We start from the raw sequence: 17591 nt of genomic DNA, 5'->3' as shown, positions 1-17591 counted from the left end.
TTTTTTTCCCCCCCTTTAAAGGGAGGCATTTTATCCTCAACACTACGTGATAACGGATAGTGCAAAGATTCAATTCCTATTTCCACTTATGTGCCAGATTCCCAAATTCACACAAGCGAGGCCGTTAATCTGACTTCTTGTTTCCCAGAAGCACCAGAAATAAAGCAATAAGGATTACTCCCTGTTGCACAGTTGTATGCAATGACAGAAAAACATCAATAAACAAATAAACACCCTCTTAATCCTCTCTCTTCAAAGGACGAAAAAGGCCACTAAGCACTGCTTATAGGATGCGAGCTGCACAGAGTCACCTCTCCTCGTGCGCAGCGTGACCGGGGAGCATTGTGCAGCTCCGTTCCCCTGGGACCTTCCCTTCCTGGTCGTATTGTCCTGGACCGGATTTCAACTGCCACCATGGATGTGGAAGACATGAGGTTTTATTTTTTTTTCCTAACACAGGCCCCGAGGTCAAGCAATTTTAATCACATTTAACCTAAGGGTGAGGACAACAGGCTGGGACACAGAGGACATGGGCTGGTCCCCACTCTGCCCAGCTCCAAGTCCAGGGCACGTGCTGCTCTTTGCTCAGGACGGTCTGTCACGACTCCTGCTGCAGTGCTGCACTTATGGTGGGTCCACCCTTCCTCAGCTTTAAAAAAAATAATTAAAAAAAGGTGCAGGAAATGCAATGGAAATCCTAGGTCCTGAAGGAATCTGAAGATGCTCCTGAGCTGTGCGATGTGTGGAGCCTGCCACAAATTCAGAAAAGAGCTCTTCTGCCCGCTGTGTGCAAGAAGTAAACATCAGACACAGGCATATCTACATCCAAGGGCTGCAACAGCCTAAAATACCCCAGTCTCTTATGCCGGGTTTCCTACGCCTGATACTGTGTGAGCTCCAACCTTGGCTCCCAGATTTGCTCTCCAAAGCCGGTGCTGGCACTTGCCTTTCACCCCATGATGCATGGCCAACAACTGGCATTTTAAGTTGCTCAGATGTAACACCCTCCCACCTTCTGCTGCTGGCATATGGTCTTGCCCACCATGCCACATGTTTCCATCCAGTCCTACAAGTACATAGGCAGCCCAACAGCCAGCTCAGGAGCACCAGTGGACAGAGGTTTTGAGCATTTCTTCTCCTTTGGGCAGAAACTGTGGCACAGAGGAAATTCCAGCAGCAGCTAGGCTGCAAGAATAGGGCAGAGGGTGGTGCCTACATGTTGACAGATGCAACTGGAGAGTGCCTGACGCTCCGTGTAATTGAGGTCTGAGTCCTACAGCAAATGTTATGTAGCCACATGATTTGGAAATGGTTGTATCAACCAGACCACCAAAGTCTCTTCCCTGCATATAGCACATTAGTTAGTTATGCTCGTTTTGCTCTGCACAGTTCTCCTTCGTACCTGTGTTTGGGAGTGATCTTCTCCAGAACTGCTTTGACAGGTGGCTGAGCTCTCCTTCCAGTGTAGCCCAGGTTTCTTGCTGGACAACAAAGGAAAACCTGCCAGAGACACAAATTTTACAATCACATTTATACTGGTTTTGTCTTAAATAAAGTTTGCAACTAAAGAACGAGTATAATGTTAACCAGACATCTGGATGCAGTTGTACCTGAAGAGCTGACCTACGGTAATGAAGTCTATGCCCTCACTCACACGTGTGTGTGCACTTTGCCAAACACATGCTGACATTTTTGGAGGTGAACATGAACTGCTTCCATTTTTTGGCTGGATGCAGTGAAGCAGCTTTTGAGTTCCAGGAAACCTTCTGGAAAACCAGCCCCCTTTAGAGGGCTTTCAGGCCTTAAAAGCAGAGGCAGTCAAAACAACCAGCAACTTTTGAAGCTTTGAGTAGTTCCAGTAAACTAAGGAAGTGAATGGTTTCTGAGAGGGCTGTCCGTCAGAGTGGGAAAGAAATGAGAAATGTAACCACCTGCAGGCAGTAAGGACAGAAATAATCCTGCAGTCTCCCCAGCCAGGCCATCGGGCAGCGTGCTGGGGGCTCTCCTGGGATCAGGCAAGGTAACTAATTGCTAAAAGCCTTGAACCAAAACCAGCACAGCCAGACACAGACCTGATGGATGAAAAAGTGGGGAGGTAACTTGCACCTGAAGGGAATCAGGAGAGGTCTCTAATATTTGTGCCCCTGGGAATTTTACATAATAAATAATCTTTAGACAGAAGAAAAGTGTCCCTGAGTCAAGATATTACTGCATCAACTTAAAATATGACAAGTATATTTATAGTTGAATTATTAACTTCCAAAGCCAGTTATTAGTTCTGAAAACCCCAAAGGTTCCCGAAGCACAATCTGGTTGTTCTAAATAGGGATTAAAAACTGCATAAGGACAAAACCAGCACACCAGAAAGAGAAGACAATTCTTGCACGTGGACTTGAGAAAAGGCAAGCCAGGGAGAGAGGCCAATTCTCCTTTCCTCTCAGTGTCTCACCTATTCCTTCCCAATCTCGATGCAATTTGTTATATTTGGTCAAGAATGGAGGAAAAGGATGTGCTGAAGTTTGTTAAGAAACTCCCGGAGGGACTAGCAACAAGGGGCTGACCTTCATATTCTGTAAAGTGAATTGAGCCATGGGAAAACATGAGAATCCAGAATTAGGATTAAAAATCCCACCAGCACCTGTATAAGTGACCCAGGGGGGTTTAGCTTGATCCACTAGAGCCCGGAGCCTCCTGACACGGGCAAATGTCACAACTCAGCACATGGAGGGGAAATGCAGCGATGAGGGCACAAACCCCACAGCCCAGGGCTCTGCAGGATAACGGCACGTACCGGCGGCAGAACTGCTCCCACTGCAGCTCTCGTGGGCCTGCGCTAGCTTACAGGGACAACGAGCAAGAACATTGCTTCGCACACAGCCACAGCTTGCTGTCTTTCACAGACACAACGCATTTGTTCCCACCAAGACACTGAACCCATATTTGCAGCTTCTCATTCAAAAGAAGATTTAAAAAAAAAAAATGGTCCTTAGGGCACTATCATGATCTGCTTGGCCCGAAAGCTACCGCAAGTGACCAAGATAAATCAAGAGGGTAGAGTTCCCCATGGGCGTGCAACTGGGATTAAAGATTTTGAAAGGTAATATCCTGCTCTGAGCCTTTTAGCCCATATAACCATGACAATGTTTTCTTTTCCTTGGCTGCGTACCTTGTGCTGTTTATGAAACGTGTTTTGGGAAATATGTCTGAGAAGGAGACAGATTTTCTTTCATGTGATGTGATAGATGATTATATGAATTCTTGTAACCAATATTAAGTGGATTAAATATAGAAAATAAGATTTACAGTGTTCCTCCAGGGAGTAAAAAAATGCCATTAGTCTGTTCCCAGTATACACTGAACGTGCTTTACTCCTCTTTTTAACAGCATACAAGGTTCAAACTCACGGAGCGCATCGCTTCCCTCTCAAAGGCTTTTAGCTCCCTCTAGAGCCCTTCGGAGGAATACGAAAGATTTAAATAAAAATGATGGAAAAATTAATTGGCAAACGATTAAGTAATGCACATGCTGAGAACAAGCTGAAAATGAGTGGAAAATAAGAGTGACCCATGGACTTCTCTTCTTTCCATAGTCTTTCTTTTTTCCCCCTCAAACGTACAATAAGTATAATTTCTGTTTGATCTTTTAAAAATTGAGATCAATTAAGGTAAGATTTTAAATCCAAGCCTTTGGTGAAGCCAGCACCTCTTTATAAGCCAATCCCCAAACGCCGTACAGTGGCCAGAGACAGTCCTGAGACAGATGCCACAAGACTTCCCGCTCGGTCCCCATGTGTTGCCTGGTCTAGTCGAGAGGTGGCGCCCTGCCCATGACAGGGAGGTTGGACTAGATGATCTCTAAGGTCCCTTCCAGCCTAGGCCATCCTAGGATTCTAGGACTTTTCAAAGGCACTTTGCTCTGCCTCCCCATCCTGGGCACGGGGCAGCCTCTCCCAAGGTGGGGCATCCCACCGGCAGCTCCAGAGAGGCCTCGCAGAGCATGGCAAGTCCCCATGCCTTGGAGGTGGAGTGAATCACAGGGAAGGCAGCCCTGTCACGGCCCATCTGCCTCAGCTGCCTCTCTGGGGACAGCCCAGCACAGGGGATGGTTTGCTGATATTGAGCTTGGTGGGAGCATTGTCTCAGGGCCGTGAAATAGCCTCATGCATCCTCTACCAAGCGCTCCCAGCTGTGTGGCATCAGGGGCCTCCAAGGCACCACAAGGTAGGCAGTGACAGTGCTCACATGTACTTGCAGGCACCAGACTTGGAGGCAAGCCTGGCACCAGGAAGGAGAGATGTAGCTCGTCTCCTCTTCTGAGATATAAAAATTCAACCTATAGTAAGTACTTGCAAATAAACTTGAAGCTCGCTGATGCATTCAAACCAAGCAAGCTGAGACATCTCTGCTTGAACACTGATCCTATAATGGATGCAGAGATCCTGCTTGTTTGGGGAGGAGAGCCCCTTAACTTTCCTGAAGGCAACTGGGACCTGGAGCAGCAGCAGAAATCGCCCTCGTTGCAGAGGACAGTCAAGAGCAGGGTTAAAGAGCGGCTGCCATCACCACTCGCCCAAACCCACTGTCTCCGTGCCCAGAAACTGTGGCACTTGGTCACACACACATCACTTCTTTTCACTGCTGCACATTTATGTTTTATACTTAAGGCTGTCAATACTACAGCATAACAGAAACGACTGCATTTCTAATCAAGTTTTGGAAGGGTTTGGGATGCTGGTAAGCTTGCCGAGCTTCCATACTGATATTATCAATCCCTGTAGGTAACTGTGAGTCCTTGGTGGGGACTGGCCAGCCCTTAGACAGGCTATGTCAAGGTGAGCAGGTGATCCTGTTGGGAGCAGCAGAGGTGTGACCAAGGATGGCTGGCTTGTTTTGAGACGGCAGCACAGGAGAAAAACTACTCAGATGCAGCCCTGGCTCCAGGGAGTGACTGCACTGTGCTTTGGAAGAGAATTGAGCACAGATCCAATCACTACTGAAACAACTGCATTCCTCTGTGATTCCCATAGGCAGGGATGGTCAGCCCAAACCAAGTGAAACTGCTAGAGGACAAGAACTAGTAACGGTTATTTTCACCAGCTCATCTCTTGAGATGGCTGTACGTGCTCCCTCCCTTTCAGTAACCCAGGAATAATCACTTGGTTTTTTCTAACAAAATAGGTTATAGAACCCTATTTATTACACCTAGAGATGAGTGTAAATAGGCATCTGCAGGAGTATTTCTAAAAAGTGATACTCAAAAGGTTAGACCCAGAGCTGCACCTAATCAAAAGCAATGGGTGCAGGCAGGGCTAGAGACAGAATACGTGTCTCTGGGACAGGGGTGCATTTTCTCAGTTGTGGATTTAAAGCAGAAAGGAGAAACAGACATTTAAGAGATAGGAAACAGAAGACTACACAAACAGCAGGTACAATTGCTTTTCAGGCTTTACTCACTCGTTTGGAGTTTTCTCCTCCAATTCTGACACTTGTTTAGCGCTGTGGAGTGAAGACTGTTGGCTCTCTGTAGTGCTGAACAGAAACAGAAGAGACACACTGTCAGCTGGCGTAACAAACTCCAGAGAGCGAAAACAAACAAAAAAGAAAGAGGGGAGAACAAACCAAAACGAAACAAAAAAGCAACAAAAGCCCCAAACCCAGGCGGCGGGGGGTCGGGTTTGTAGCCGCTCCCCGCCGGGAGGGGGCAGCGCGCACCCGGCCCGGGAAAGAGGAGCGGGATGCCCGGGGGAAAGGAGCTCGGGGAATCCTCTCGCCTGTCCCCAAGCGGCGAGGAGGAAGGTGACCTTAGCAGCCACGGGTGGGGAGAGTGTGAAACTGGGAAGGAACAAGGACGTATTCCTTCAGTGACTGCACGGGGTCACGCCGCTGTGGACACGCTTTGGTGTTCGCTGCTGTCATTCTATTTGCCCTAAACAAGGGGTTCTTTATTCAAGAGTCAAGTTAAATTGTTGTATGAAATCCCCTCTTTTGTGTTTGGATTAAAAATGCATATATCGATGTGGAGGTGGTGGGAGATGGGAAGAAGTAAACACTGGTGGCCTTTTATTTTCTGCAAAACCACTTCTTTGACTGTTTTTAGCACATCTTTTAGTTCTGACTTTCTCCAGCTCTAGAAAGGAGCTTCCATTTGGAGGCAGACTGCTCCGGAACCTCTTCCCACTTCCTCGCTAGCTATATCCTTCCCTTCTTGTGCTTTCACTAGATACTTTTAAGCAGCTACTGACAGAAATACAAATTGAAGCAAGCAAAGCTCTCTAATACCTCCCAACATGACCTTTGCTTAGGCAACACTGCAAATATTGCATTGGCCACTAGTGTCCAAACTTCTACCCGTGGGAAAACATTCATTCCACCCCCGCAAGGAACGCACGAGGCACAACTACCACAGGTTACCTCTCCCACCAACCCTGACTTCAGCCCTCAAGAGAGGCTGCTGGAGCATCTCTGGCCAGGACACTGCTCACCATCAGCAACTTTGGATGTTTTGGGACTTTCCTCTGGTGCCACAGGGCTCCTGTTGAACGATGGCCACCTCTGGACAGGGCTCAGGCAGGCTGGGGGCTCCAGCAGTGAGGTCTGGCCTTCGCTTACTTCAGAGTTTGATGAGTCACCGTTCAAATCTGACTCCAGATCAGAGCTACAGGGAAGAAAGGGTCAGATCTAAAGAAAGGGGCACATGGTAGAAGACGCGTGGCATGGAGGCATTCATCCCCCTTTGGTGCAATGGGCACCAGTGTCAGCCCTGACAGCCAGCTGAGCAGCAGAGAAATAGATGTTTTGCAGCCAGAGAAGACATCCTTATTTTGTTTTATTTTGTTGTTGTTATTACAGGACTGCAGTTTGCAGTAGGTGCTACACAGGTAAGATATCCCTATTCCCATCAGACTTCTGGCTTCCCAGATTCACACCCACAAGCACTACGTTCAGCACCTGGAATCAAACTGGCATCAAGAGAGACCTTGGGTGAAACACTCAGTGCTTGGCTGGCAGGAATGGGCCCTTCTGCCTACAGAGAATCATAGAATTGTTTCAGCTGGAAGAGACCTTGAAGGTCATCGAGTCCAGCCGTTGTTCCAGCCCTATCAGCCTGCTAAACTATGTCTCCCAATGCAACATCTAGTCATCTCTTAAACACTTCCAGGGATGGTGACTCAACCACCTCCCTGGGCAGCCTGTTCCAATGGCTGACAACACTTTCAGTAAAGAAATTCTTCCTGATATCCAACCTAAACCTCCCCTGGTGCAATTTAAATCCATTTCCCCTCATCCTATCACTCTTCCAGGTTGAAGAAAGGGAAACAGCAGCATTTGCAATCTGCCTAAAAGTAAGGCATGAGGGTCAAAACTCTACACTTCTTACCTTTATTCCATAGATTTTTGAAAGTAAGAGTCACGCCATAGAAAGCTCACAGGAGACTAAATCCACAGCACTCTGCTCTGACTATGAGGGGGGCTTCACCCACTGATTCAATATGGTTATTTTTGGACCCTGCCTCATCTCCCATCCTCATCTGCTCATGACTTGGGAAGCACAGTCCCCTCCTGCTGCAGTGCTGGTGGCTCCACACTGGCACTGCTGGCAGCAGATAAAGCCAAGGATGGTGAGGAAATGCTGAGGGGTGAGAGGCAATCCTAGCCTTTAGCAGTTTGGGGAACCTATTCTGGAAATCACATGGCAATCAGCCATTGGAACCCCGAGGTGACAGATTATGTCATGCTGGCATCTACAGCTTGGATGAGTTCGCTGTAAAACTCAGGTACTTTGTTATTGCAGAACTTGGGTATTTTTGTTATTTTGCACTAGCATCTATCTATCTTCATTCTGCACCACAGTGAGCTGCTGCACTGGGTTCTAGCCCCATGTCTTGGTGCTGCAATATAGGATGAGGAGGGAGCCTGGAGAAGAGGGTGAGGACAGCTCCACAAACAGAGTTTAGGCAAGAAGTTGAAGGAAATTGTAAGGACCAGTCTACAGAGAAGACTGAGAGAAGCTGTGTGAACAAGGTCCAAACTTGCAAAGGCACCTAGAGGAAATAAGGAACCAAACTCTTTGGGAGCCATTGGGGCTGCCCATGGAACAGGGAGTGCGATAGGCACCCAAGCTAATCACAGAGGCAGATTTTGGCATCCCCTTCCTTAAAATGTGGTTAAAAATATGCCACACAAATACATGTGAATGGCACACACATTGTGACCTTGCCTCTGGGCTTGAGAATGACCGTTTGAGGTGATTATTAGTCTTTTTTCAATAATCATGGGATTTCTTTCATATCTAAAGGTCAGACTGCAGGGAACAGACACTTTCAGGCCTTCTGATGTGACCACATTCCCATCACCATAAATAACGGTGCCACCATCCCACTCAGCCTATTTTGAATGCAAACAATGCTGCTGACCCAATTAATAGATTTATTGTAACGATTAATAGCTCTACCTTAAAAAAGAAAGTTTACATCATGAGCAGTCCTGTTGGCAGGACAGGAGAAAGCTGTTTCATGTTTATATAGCACTGGCTTGTAGAAAGTAAATATTTCTTGTAACAGCCATTGTAACCCAAGAGACAGGAGGAAGAAGAGCTAAAGGAAAGGCTGCACACATTATAAAGCCAGGGTAAATGCCCTATGGGTAAGTCCCTGCCAGTCCTGCACCCCTGCTTTGCCCAGATCAAACCAGCAGTGCTGGGAGGCCAGGGCCAGCAAGGCATCGAGGCTAGAAGCATGGCTCCAGGTGCATTGCTCCCAGTAGGCTAAATAAGAGCAGCCTTAAGTTTCACCACTAACACTTTTTAGGTGTCTTTCAAGTTGTTTCAAGCATTTGTATAAAGACAAATATATAAAGTCTTTGATAGCTGAGATGCTGTGTGGATGGGGAGACACCACACTGAGATTGGGCAGAGTGCCACACAAAAGAAAAAGAGAAAGAAGTACCACTAACATTGATTGATATATTTCTGTTTTAAAGAGCAAAATGTTTATTTTCCTTGGCTGGCAAGGACGTAAGTACTGTAGTATGATGCTTCTCCTCTAATTTCTGCTTGACAGGTCATCATTTATTCACAAGTACCTAAAGCACGAACAGCAAGGCTGTGTCACTGAGCTGCTCCTTTTCCTTGTCCCATCAAGCGCCCTGCAGCCAGCTCAGCAGTGCCATTTGTCACTTGCTATTTCTTTCATCCTCCCTTTTTAGGCAGAGGTTGAGTGCCGGAGCAGTGCAAGGTGAGGGTCGCACAATCTGCTGCAGCCACTGACCTCAGCGTCGCTGGCAGCAGGAGCAGCATCATCCCTCATACCACGTCCCGCTGGCCAGGAACCAGGGCCCTCAGCGTCCAGCCACGGGGCTGCCACAGGGCAGGGAGCTGATCCCCCCGATCCCAGGGATTAGCTGGCTCTGGTCACCGCCCAGGCGCCGCAGGGGCACCATGAGCCGGAGGGTATTAGTGAGGGATGCGAGCAGATGCAGTGGGGTCTGCCAAAGACGTAGGAAAACTTTTTCCTGAGCTCTCAGTCTCCAGCATGAGAGGAACCCTGGAGAGGGTCAACCTCAGAAAAGGACCCAGACCGACACGGCGGAGCACAAACACCGTTTAACACCACAGCAGGGAAGAGCAGAAAGTTGCATTTCGAAAAGCATTACTCTCCACAAGCGACACACAGCACCACAACCAGGTATTTAAAGGACATCAAGAATTTGAAGGTGTTTCCTTACAGAGCAATAGCTTACAATAGTTGGCTTTGGGCTTACCTTCTCCCCTTACCCCTGCCCCTCCCCTTCTTCTCTCTTAGCTCTCAGGAAAACCACTTTACTTAGGAGATGCCAATCTAACCTTTGGATGGAATTAACTCCCACAGAATTCTGTCCAGAAAGCTAATATATTCTAATTTGTACACAGGAATCAGGCTTCCTCTGACAGCTCCCCAAGGATCATCAAATTTCAGATTTCTTATGGGTGGGCAGGCCCTCAAATGCCCCAAGAGATGGCCAGGATGTGGAGCTGCAGGATAATGCCCAAGGTGGGAGGCGGCCACATCACAGGATACATCTTTGGCCACAACACACCCACTGCCCTAATCCCTGAACTGACATTTTTTGGTACACAAAGAGCTGAATCTGGGCTGATTCAGGCCGTTGTGTGGGATGTGAATATTTGAAGATTTCCTGTAAAGTGAGTCATATGTCTGGGGGATTTATAGCTGCGGTAAAGAACAATTGTTATTCTGAGCAGTTTGTCTTCCCCCCACCCTGCCTCGGTTGTATGTACATTCAGTACTGTACTTTTCAACATTTCTCCTTAGAGTTCCAGAGAAAATCAAGCTGCTCTTACGGTCTTCTGTAGGCTTACTTGTATTTTAAAGTACCTGCTTGCATCACTGGTGACCATGACTCGGACGGCAAGAAGGTTGTGCTCAGTCATCTCCTCCTCGGGGATGATCCTCACGGTGGCCCACTCGGGAGAAGGTGGCAAGAACCAGCTCTCCAAGTCACAGCGCTCGGGGATGCTCTTCGCCTTCTTCGGGGAGGTGGGCTCGTCAGGCAGGCGGCGGTCTGGGAAAGCACAAAGCAGGGTGTAGATGGACCAGTCTGGCTTGGGTGGCTAAAACTCAGCCTTTTGTTGCAAGTTAGGTCAATTTAGGACAGTGGGAATGAGCAAAATTAACACAGGCTCTTCAGAATGCTGTTTTTTTAGCGTGTACAGCAAATACAGACACTGATTTGGGAAAAGAAACAGCATCACAGCAGATAAACAGATTTGCATTCAGGTAGGAGGAATAAAGAATAAAGCCAAGTTTCCCTTGCTCATCCCAGGTGATGCAGAGGGAGCCAAAGGCAGGAGATCATCTATCCCTGTGGAATCCTTAATTTCTGAGCAATCCGATTTATCCACAACCTGCAAATACAAACATATCAGCAGCGCAAGTACCCCAGGGCTAAGTGCAGAAGGGACAGATAATAAGCTCCAGGAGAGTGGCTTTACTCGGTTCACCTCCCATGTGTGGTGCTTTGGCCACATTTAATTCAACACTGTTGCTTCTAATTTACACCTCTATAAGTGGAAAATAAATAAATAGATCAGATCTGGAACATGACTTATTTTCCTGTCTATTAGAGCAAACTACCTAGCAAACATCAGTTAAACTCCTCTTTAACCTGCAGCTCCTCCGTTCATTGCAGGAGAGCACTCACCTCTGCCCTCCACCTTGCAAAGGTTTTGAACTTGAGTGCTTCTCCAGAACAAGATTGTCCCACATGAGAACACATGCTCAGGCCATATGTCTCGCTCACTTGCACCACAACAGCCACGTTTCTTGACCGCAGAGATTTCATTTTCTTTGGGAGATGGAGGAAATTAATTCCTCTCCTATTGTGATGTCTGCCTTCTGCTTTGGCCCAGTCAGGCAGCCCATCCCAAAACCTCTTCTGGGCAGCGTTCAGGTGACAGCATGGGTGCCCGTGGGTCAGCAGAGCACAGCCATGCTTCCTCGCCCAGGAGCTCCTGGGAACAGCCTCCTCTCCCTCCAGAGCTGGGCTGCACCACAAGGTGCCACTTCTACTCTCCAGAACCGAAGTAGAAAGCAGCATTGTGAGCAAATTTGCATAACCCAAGTCCTTCAGCTCAACTCCCTCTTAAGAAATGCTGCATTTTACATGAAAATCAGAGCAAGCAAGTCCAACCAGAAGTTTGCCAGCTCTGTCTCTAAACTTTGTGCCTGTGCTGGCAATAAGCACTGCCCAAGGTCACAGTGAGCTGCTGTCAAAGAAGGTCAGTCTTGCCGTTTGCTTGCACATTCAGTACAAATTCCATTCCCATCCTGTGCATTAATGCTTTCCCCACCACGCTAACAGGAAAGAGAAGAAAACATGTTTATGACTAACAGGCACACAGCTGGGGAGCATCAAAACCCACAGACAGACAGACTACCTAAAACAATTCCCAGTGTGGTTCCCAGACGTGAACAGATTTCCAGTCAACAAGCCCCTCCGCAACAGCGTGTTACACATCCAGCCTTCAGGCATTACAGACATAACAGAGATGGTGAAGGACCTCAGGATGTCATCCAGGCCACTGGATGACACTGTCACCTCTCCCTAAAGAGCTACTTTTCTGTGATTGGTTGTGTTGTGTGGGTTTTTTCCTTCAAATTAGGTTTAAGACCAGCATCCTATATTAGCATCCCATCCAGGGGAAGATGGCATGGGGGATTGGACAAGATCTTTAAAGGTCCCTTCCAATCCAAATCACCCTAGGATTACAAAGCAAACTCACTCCTTACTAAGATATTTTACATTTGTATTGTGACATATAAAGTCAAATAAACTACATTACACTCAACTCCACAAATGCAGAAACCAGACTGCCTTGGTGTTTCAATACACAGGACACCAATATGTGCACATTAACTCAAACACTGGATTACACATTCTCCGGAACATTAACAAAAAATTGAAGTTTGAGAAACCACTGTTTCTCATCACAGGCTCAAACAAAAGGCAAAGATGGGCTAGACACCCAGTGTCAGGGCAGGAGGGCACGGAAATGCAGCCCAGTAGAGCACTTTGGGCTCCCACAAGACAGAGAATTCAATCCCTGAGAACAAGAGGAGTTTGGACTGAGTACAGAGAGCAGGGACAAGCTGCTGCTGGATTTCTGGAAACACCACAGAGAAAGAATGGGGCCAACTCAGAAGAAAGCTGGAGGCTCCACAAGCCCCTGGGACCACCTGGCAATTATTACCTGTGTCTCCACGGCAATGGGAATAAATCCAATTGGCCATTGGCTGCACCAGCGCTGCTGGCCATCACTGCTGTTAATTTTAATGAAGTGCAAAAATGGGAAATACTATTTTGTAGAAAAGAGGAATTTAAAAAGAAAGCTTGGACTTCTTTAAAGCTCTTATCTCGCACAGAAAGGTAAGAAGAGCTGTCTGAACTAATTTCTCTCGAATCAGCCCAGAGACTGAGTACTTACACAAAGGTGAAGCACACATTTATGCTCCTGAACAGAAGCCAGGCTAAATAAGCAGCTCTCATGCTTCTCCATTCCAGCTGGGAGTCTCACAGCTCTGCCTTCATCCTGGGCAGTCGCCTATCCTCGCAGCACCAGCAGTCGGTTCCTGAGTGAGATACCGGCACAGCTATGCTGAGCTGCAGGACACCAATTTTTTTGAAGTCTCCCTCCAGGGTGGAAGTCAGCTCTAAATCTCAGTGTCCCAGTTCCCATCACACTGCATGCTGACAGTTAAGCAGCTCTAGTGAGCATTACAATTAACGGGTCACGCACTGAGCTGGCTGATAAACCAGGCAGATGGAGCCTCACTAGAGGCTGAGCCGTGCTCAGGCTGGGGATAAGCCCAAGTTGTTCAGCACTTCTGGGCACATGCAGCCCTCTCACCACGCCTGCTCTCTGTGAAAACTCAAGCTCTTGCAGAAGGATTGAGGTGGACATTCAGTTCCTAAATCCAAGGTGGTTATTCCCATATGAGCTCCAAGATACTTAATTTTTCTAGTGTTTTATTCCTTTCCTGAGTCTGTGCCTGGCTGTACTCACCACATCATCCCACTTCTCCATCAGAGGACACAAAAAGTAGCCTTACTGCTATTCCCAAAGGGGAAGGGGCAGGAGGGTGAATTATCCAGGGAAACTGTCTGGGATTACCCAGGCAGCCTGTGATGCTGGAGGCACTTCTGTTGCCAGCTGGCACACTCGCTCTGTATCAGGTTTCCTCCTCAGGACAGGAGATTTTCTACTAGAAGCTAAGAGACTGACTCATAGGAACTGAACTTTCTAAGATAAACACATACAAAGTAAAAGCTAAAGAAGCATCCGGCCTCCAGGACAGCAAAGGGCCCCACCTCGTTTCCTGGTGCTGTGCCACCGACCTCCATAGGACAGCACCAGAGCAGAAACCTGCAGCAGACAGTCACTCAAAATAGCATTTGCATAAGATGTTACTTCATTTCCATCATTCTCGCTTCAGATTTTCTGCTATCTATGTCTCAGCATGCTAAAGACCTCCAACAGGGACTGTGCCTGCCCCATAGCAGTTTGGGCTCAAGCACCTACTAACCCTTTGCCAAAACGTTCAGACAGGTTACCTGGGAGGGCATGGACAAGCCACACATGGGAAGGCATTAATCTTAGGTCGCAGTCAGATGACCAGATTGCCACACGAGTAGGGCTGCAGTGACAAGCAGCACGCACCACAAATATCTCACAGCACACTGCTGGCCAGTTAAAGGGGAAGCATCCTAACAACTGACTTGTGTTTTTTTGGGTACTAAAGTTTCCTAAGCTAGTCAGTATGAGTGAGCCAAGGAGCTAACATGCTAATTTCCAAATCCTCCATGTCCTTTGGTGCTTTCCCACATGTGGGTGAGGGGAAGCAAGCAGGCAGGGCAGCCCTCCCGGCTCTGCTCAGCACAGAGCCACAGGTCCTCCGCAGCCTGCGAGACACAGTGTTCCTGCTGTTTTATGGACCACACTTAACACAACTGCAATCTGCTGCCTGAAGGTCTGGAGGGACTAAGAGAATATAATCTTTCCATTCCTTAAGTTGTTGTTAACCTCCTCCTTACTCACTGTCATCCACACGTGGTGATTCTTCCTCATCCATCGTGCTGCTCCAGCGCTTTGTGTTGGCCACACCATTGCCACTTCATCTCCCAATTTTCCCTTCTCCTGCCAATCATGCTGTGCTTTGCCTAACTGATCCCCTACCTCTCAGTCACCTTGCCCCATCAGCCCTTCTCAGGGTGATGGACCTACTACCACGTGCTGGCTAGCAGGCTCATGGGCGCTCCCTTCTCTTCCAGCTCCAAACATCAACAGCCCTCACCCTGCTACGGGCTGGTGCTGATGTTGAGCTGGGCAGTTTCTGGGACTGAGGACATCCTGCTGGCTCCACAGCAGGTGGAACTGGCCTGAGGTGAGAGTTTGGAGTGACTCTGCTCATCAAAGCAATGAGAACAGCTCTGCAGTACCACAAAAACGGCCTCACGCTTCCTCTTCCTAAACCGTGTGACGAAACCGCACATCCTAAACTAAAAGCAGAGCCACGCTGTGCTGAAGCAAGTTGGCTGGGCACAGCGCAGGCAGGAGGAGGCAAGGCCATTCTCTCCTCCCCGCCTTGGCGCGTGGTTGGCAACCAGCCCACGGAGAAGGCACTGCCGGCCCAGCTACAGCCTGCAGTGAGTTCACTCGCTTTAGTACCAGACTGGCAGCAGCATCTCCACACGCAAGCGCTACTGCCCATCTCGTCAGTGCCAGTGTCTCTCCTCAGTGAGAGCTCTCCTGATCAGATCACCTGAATGACTTACTCTGAGAGCAAATAACATGGCTTTAAGGTTGTTGGGTTTTTTTTGGTTTGAGGGGTTTTTGTTGCAAGTAGCAGATCTTAGTTGCCTTCGGTTGTATAAGTAGCAGCAATACAGCCAGATTTCAATGAAACAATCCTGTATTCATCTGGCCCTCCCACTCAAACACAATGAAAAATTTGGATAAACAATCTCTCCTTTGTCTGAATTTCAAAACCCACCTCATCCTCATCACACAGGGAGAGAAAAACAACTTACAGGGCAAGGATTTAGCTAAACTGCGGTAACAGCAGTATTCCTAAAGTTTCATCTGCAGGGCTGGCATCCAGGTCGGTGCTCACCCAGGGGTCGAGGCTGTTCAAAACTCACTCCAACATACGGGCTTGGCCAAGCAGCCCCTGCAGACCCCACACACAGATACAAGCCTCTTTGCAGTAAGACACACTCTTGTTTTCCATCGAGTATCATGCCAAGTTTTGTCAATTCAATATTGTCCCAGCTCACCCTTGCATTTGAGACAGCAATTTCTGCACTGTCTCCTTGGAGTCAGAGATGCAGCCAGTGAAGGACAAAGACATTACAAGATTTCTGCAATGCTCTAAGAGGGCTAAGAGGGTTTACAAAATTTGGAGTTGGGCCTGACTGCAGCTGCACAGATATGCTCAAGGAGCACAGATCCTCAGGTTTAACCCACAGCACCGATAATCCAGACACCACGGTCACTTACTCACTGAAGGTAGATTAGTGAGAACATTTGAACAGCAAGACCATTTTCAGCCAGTTCGTGGCTACTGGGTGGACTTGGATAAATTCACCCATCAGAGATGGTAGCTGAGCAGATTGTACCACTCGAGGAATTTTGTACCAAGGAGCAGAGAAGGCAACAAGCTTTTGGGACAACACAGCAAGATTGTGTGCTGGACTGCCAGCCTGCACGCAGAGCCCCAGCCCTTCTGAATGCTTCACCCTGCTTTAGGAGAGGACGGGCTCTGTGAAGATGCTCCCATCTCGGCACAGTTGCCAAGCAGGAGATGGACAGGGCTCGTATCTTGGCAGGGGCCTGTTTCGAGGTGATTCTCAAACCTGAGAAACAAACTGCAGTTTTTTTATGGGTCGCAAAGTAGCAGCCTCTAATTAGGAGTATAATTATGGTATTTGGAGGTCCCTGTATGTAGAAGTCCAGCAGCAGCCCTCCTGTGGGAGTTTTTAAGAGATTTTTCCCTTCACCTCTCTGGAGATGTTCTCCCTGGCTGAGCCCAGCAGCAAGCACATGGGCTCATGGCAGCTTCATGCTAGGAAAAGCGTGCAAATTCAGTGCGATTCTTCTGCTCACTGAAGGATCATTGCAACTGTGAGTCTCTCAAGGACAGACCTGTAAAATGCACATGCTTACCAAATAACATCTGGGGATGATCCACCATAACCTAAAAGGTATTTTGGATCTCTTTTTTGTTTTTAAACAAACAACCAAACAAAAGCCAAAACCCTTTTTGTTCCAGCATTCTCAGTGCTCTGGATGCATTTCAACATCTCCAACAAGGCCTTCGACCAGCACCGCTCTCCTGCAGAGCTCTGTGCCCAGCGGGAATGGCCGAGGAGGGAGCATGGCAGTGAGACTGCGTGGGCAGAGCCAAAATCCAGTTCTGCAGTGACTACAGCTCCACAAGACACCCTGAAGCCCAGAAACAAGAAGGGAGAAGTTTTTTTGGCATATGGGACTCAGGGATCTCAAGTGTTTTTGTGAATACCTTGGTTTGCCTTCCTCCCTCAGGTGCAAGGGCAAAGCTGACAGTCACGCAGAGCACGGGAGAGGTCTCTCCTGTCGGTAATGTGCTGCATATTACGGACAGAAGCTACACGGAAGCCCTGAAAGCTTGCAATTAGTTTTGTTAGTCATTTTCTCCTGGAGTATTTTTAAGGCAATTTATACCTGTGGAAATACAGGGCAGGTCTCCCCACCAGCTACCAGGCACCTAGGCCGGTTTTTCGCTCAAGCTAAACAGGAGCAACACAGGCCCACCAGCCTCACCCCGGAGCAGAGCAAACCCTTCCCTGTGCCACCGGGCATCGCTGCCAGCCCTGCCAGCAGGGACTGAGCGGGGGTTTGGATGGGGCACGGAGCTGCACAGACCCCAGTCCAGGACCGATGCTGGCTCGGGGTCTCAGCACCCACCGTGCACTGCCCAGCATAGCCAGGCCATGCCAGCTCTGCTAGGCCGCTCTGCCAAAAAGCTCAAGCTCCACTTTCTGAAAGCTTAAATCTCG

At 48.2% G+C, this 17591-nt stretch overlaps 1 protein-coding gene across 1 annotated transcript in view; it reads right to left on the bottom strand.

The window, feature by feature from the left end:
• The window catches only part of MICALCL (MICAL C-terminal like), a 29818-nt gene extending 15192 nt beyond the window's left edge, over positions 1-14626 (bottom strand). Inside the window, exons 1-4 of the mRNA XM_009865539.1 lie at positions 14593-14626; positions 10373-10559; positions 6482-6654; positions 1403-1500 (exon numbers count right to left, since the gene is read on the bottom strand). Coding sequence (XP_009863841.1) covers positions 1403-1500; positions 6482-6654; positions 10373-10559; positions 14593-14626 — 492 coding nt within the window. The remainder of the gene's footprint in view (positions 1-1402; positions 1501-6481; positions 6655-10372; positions 10560-14592) is intronic.
• Between the last annotated feature and the right edge of the window lie 2965 nt (positions 14627-17591).

Source organism: Apaloderma vittatum, unplaced genomic scaffold, assembly GCF_000703405.1.
Source record: "Apaloderma vittatum isolate BGI_N311 unplaced genomic scaffold, ASM70340v1 scaffold27282, whole genome shotgun sequence".
Lineage (NCBI taxonomy): Eukaryota > Metazoa > Chordata > Aves > Trogoniformes > Trogonidae > Apaloderma > Apaloderma vittatum.
This window is presented reverse-complemented; position numbering and strand designations above follow the sequence as displayed.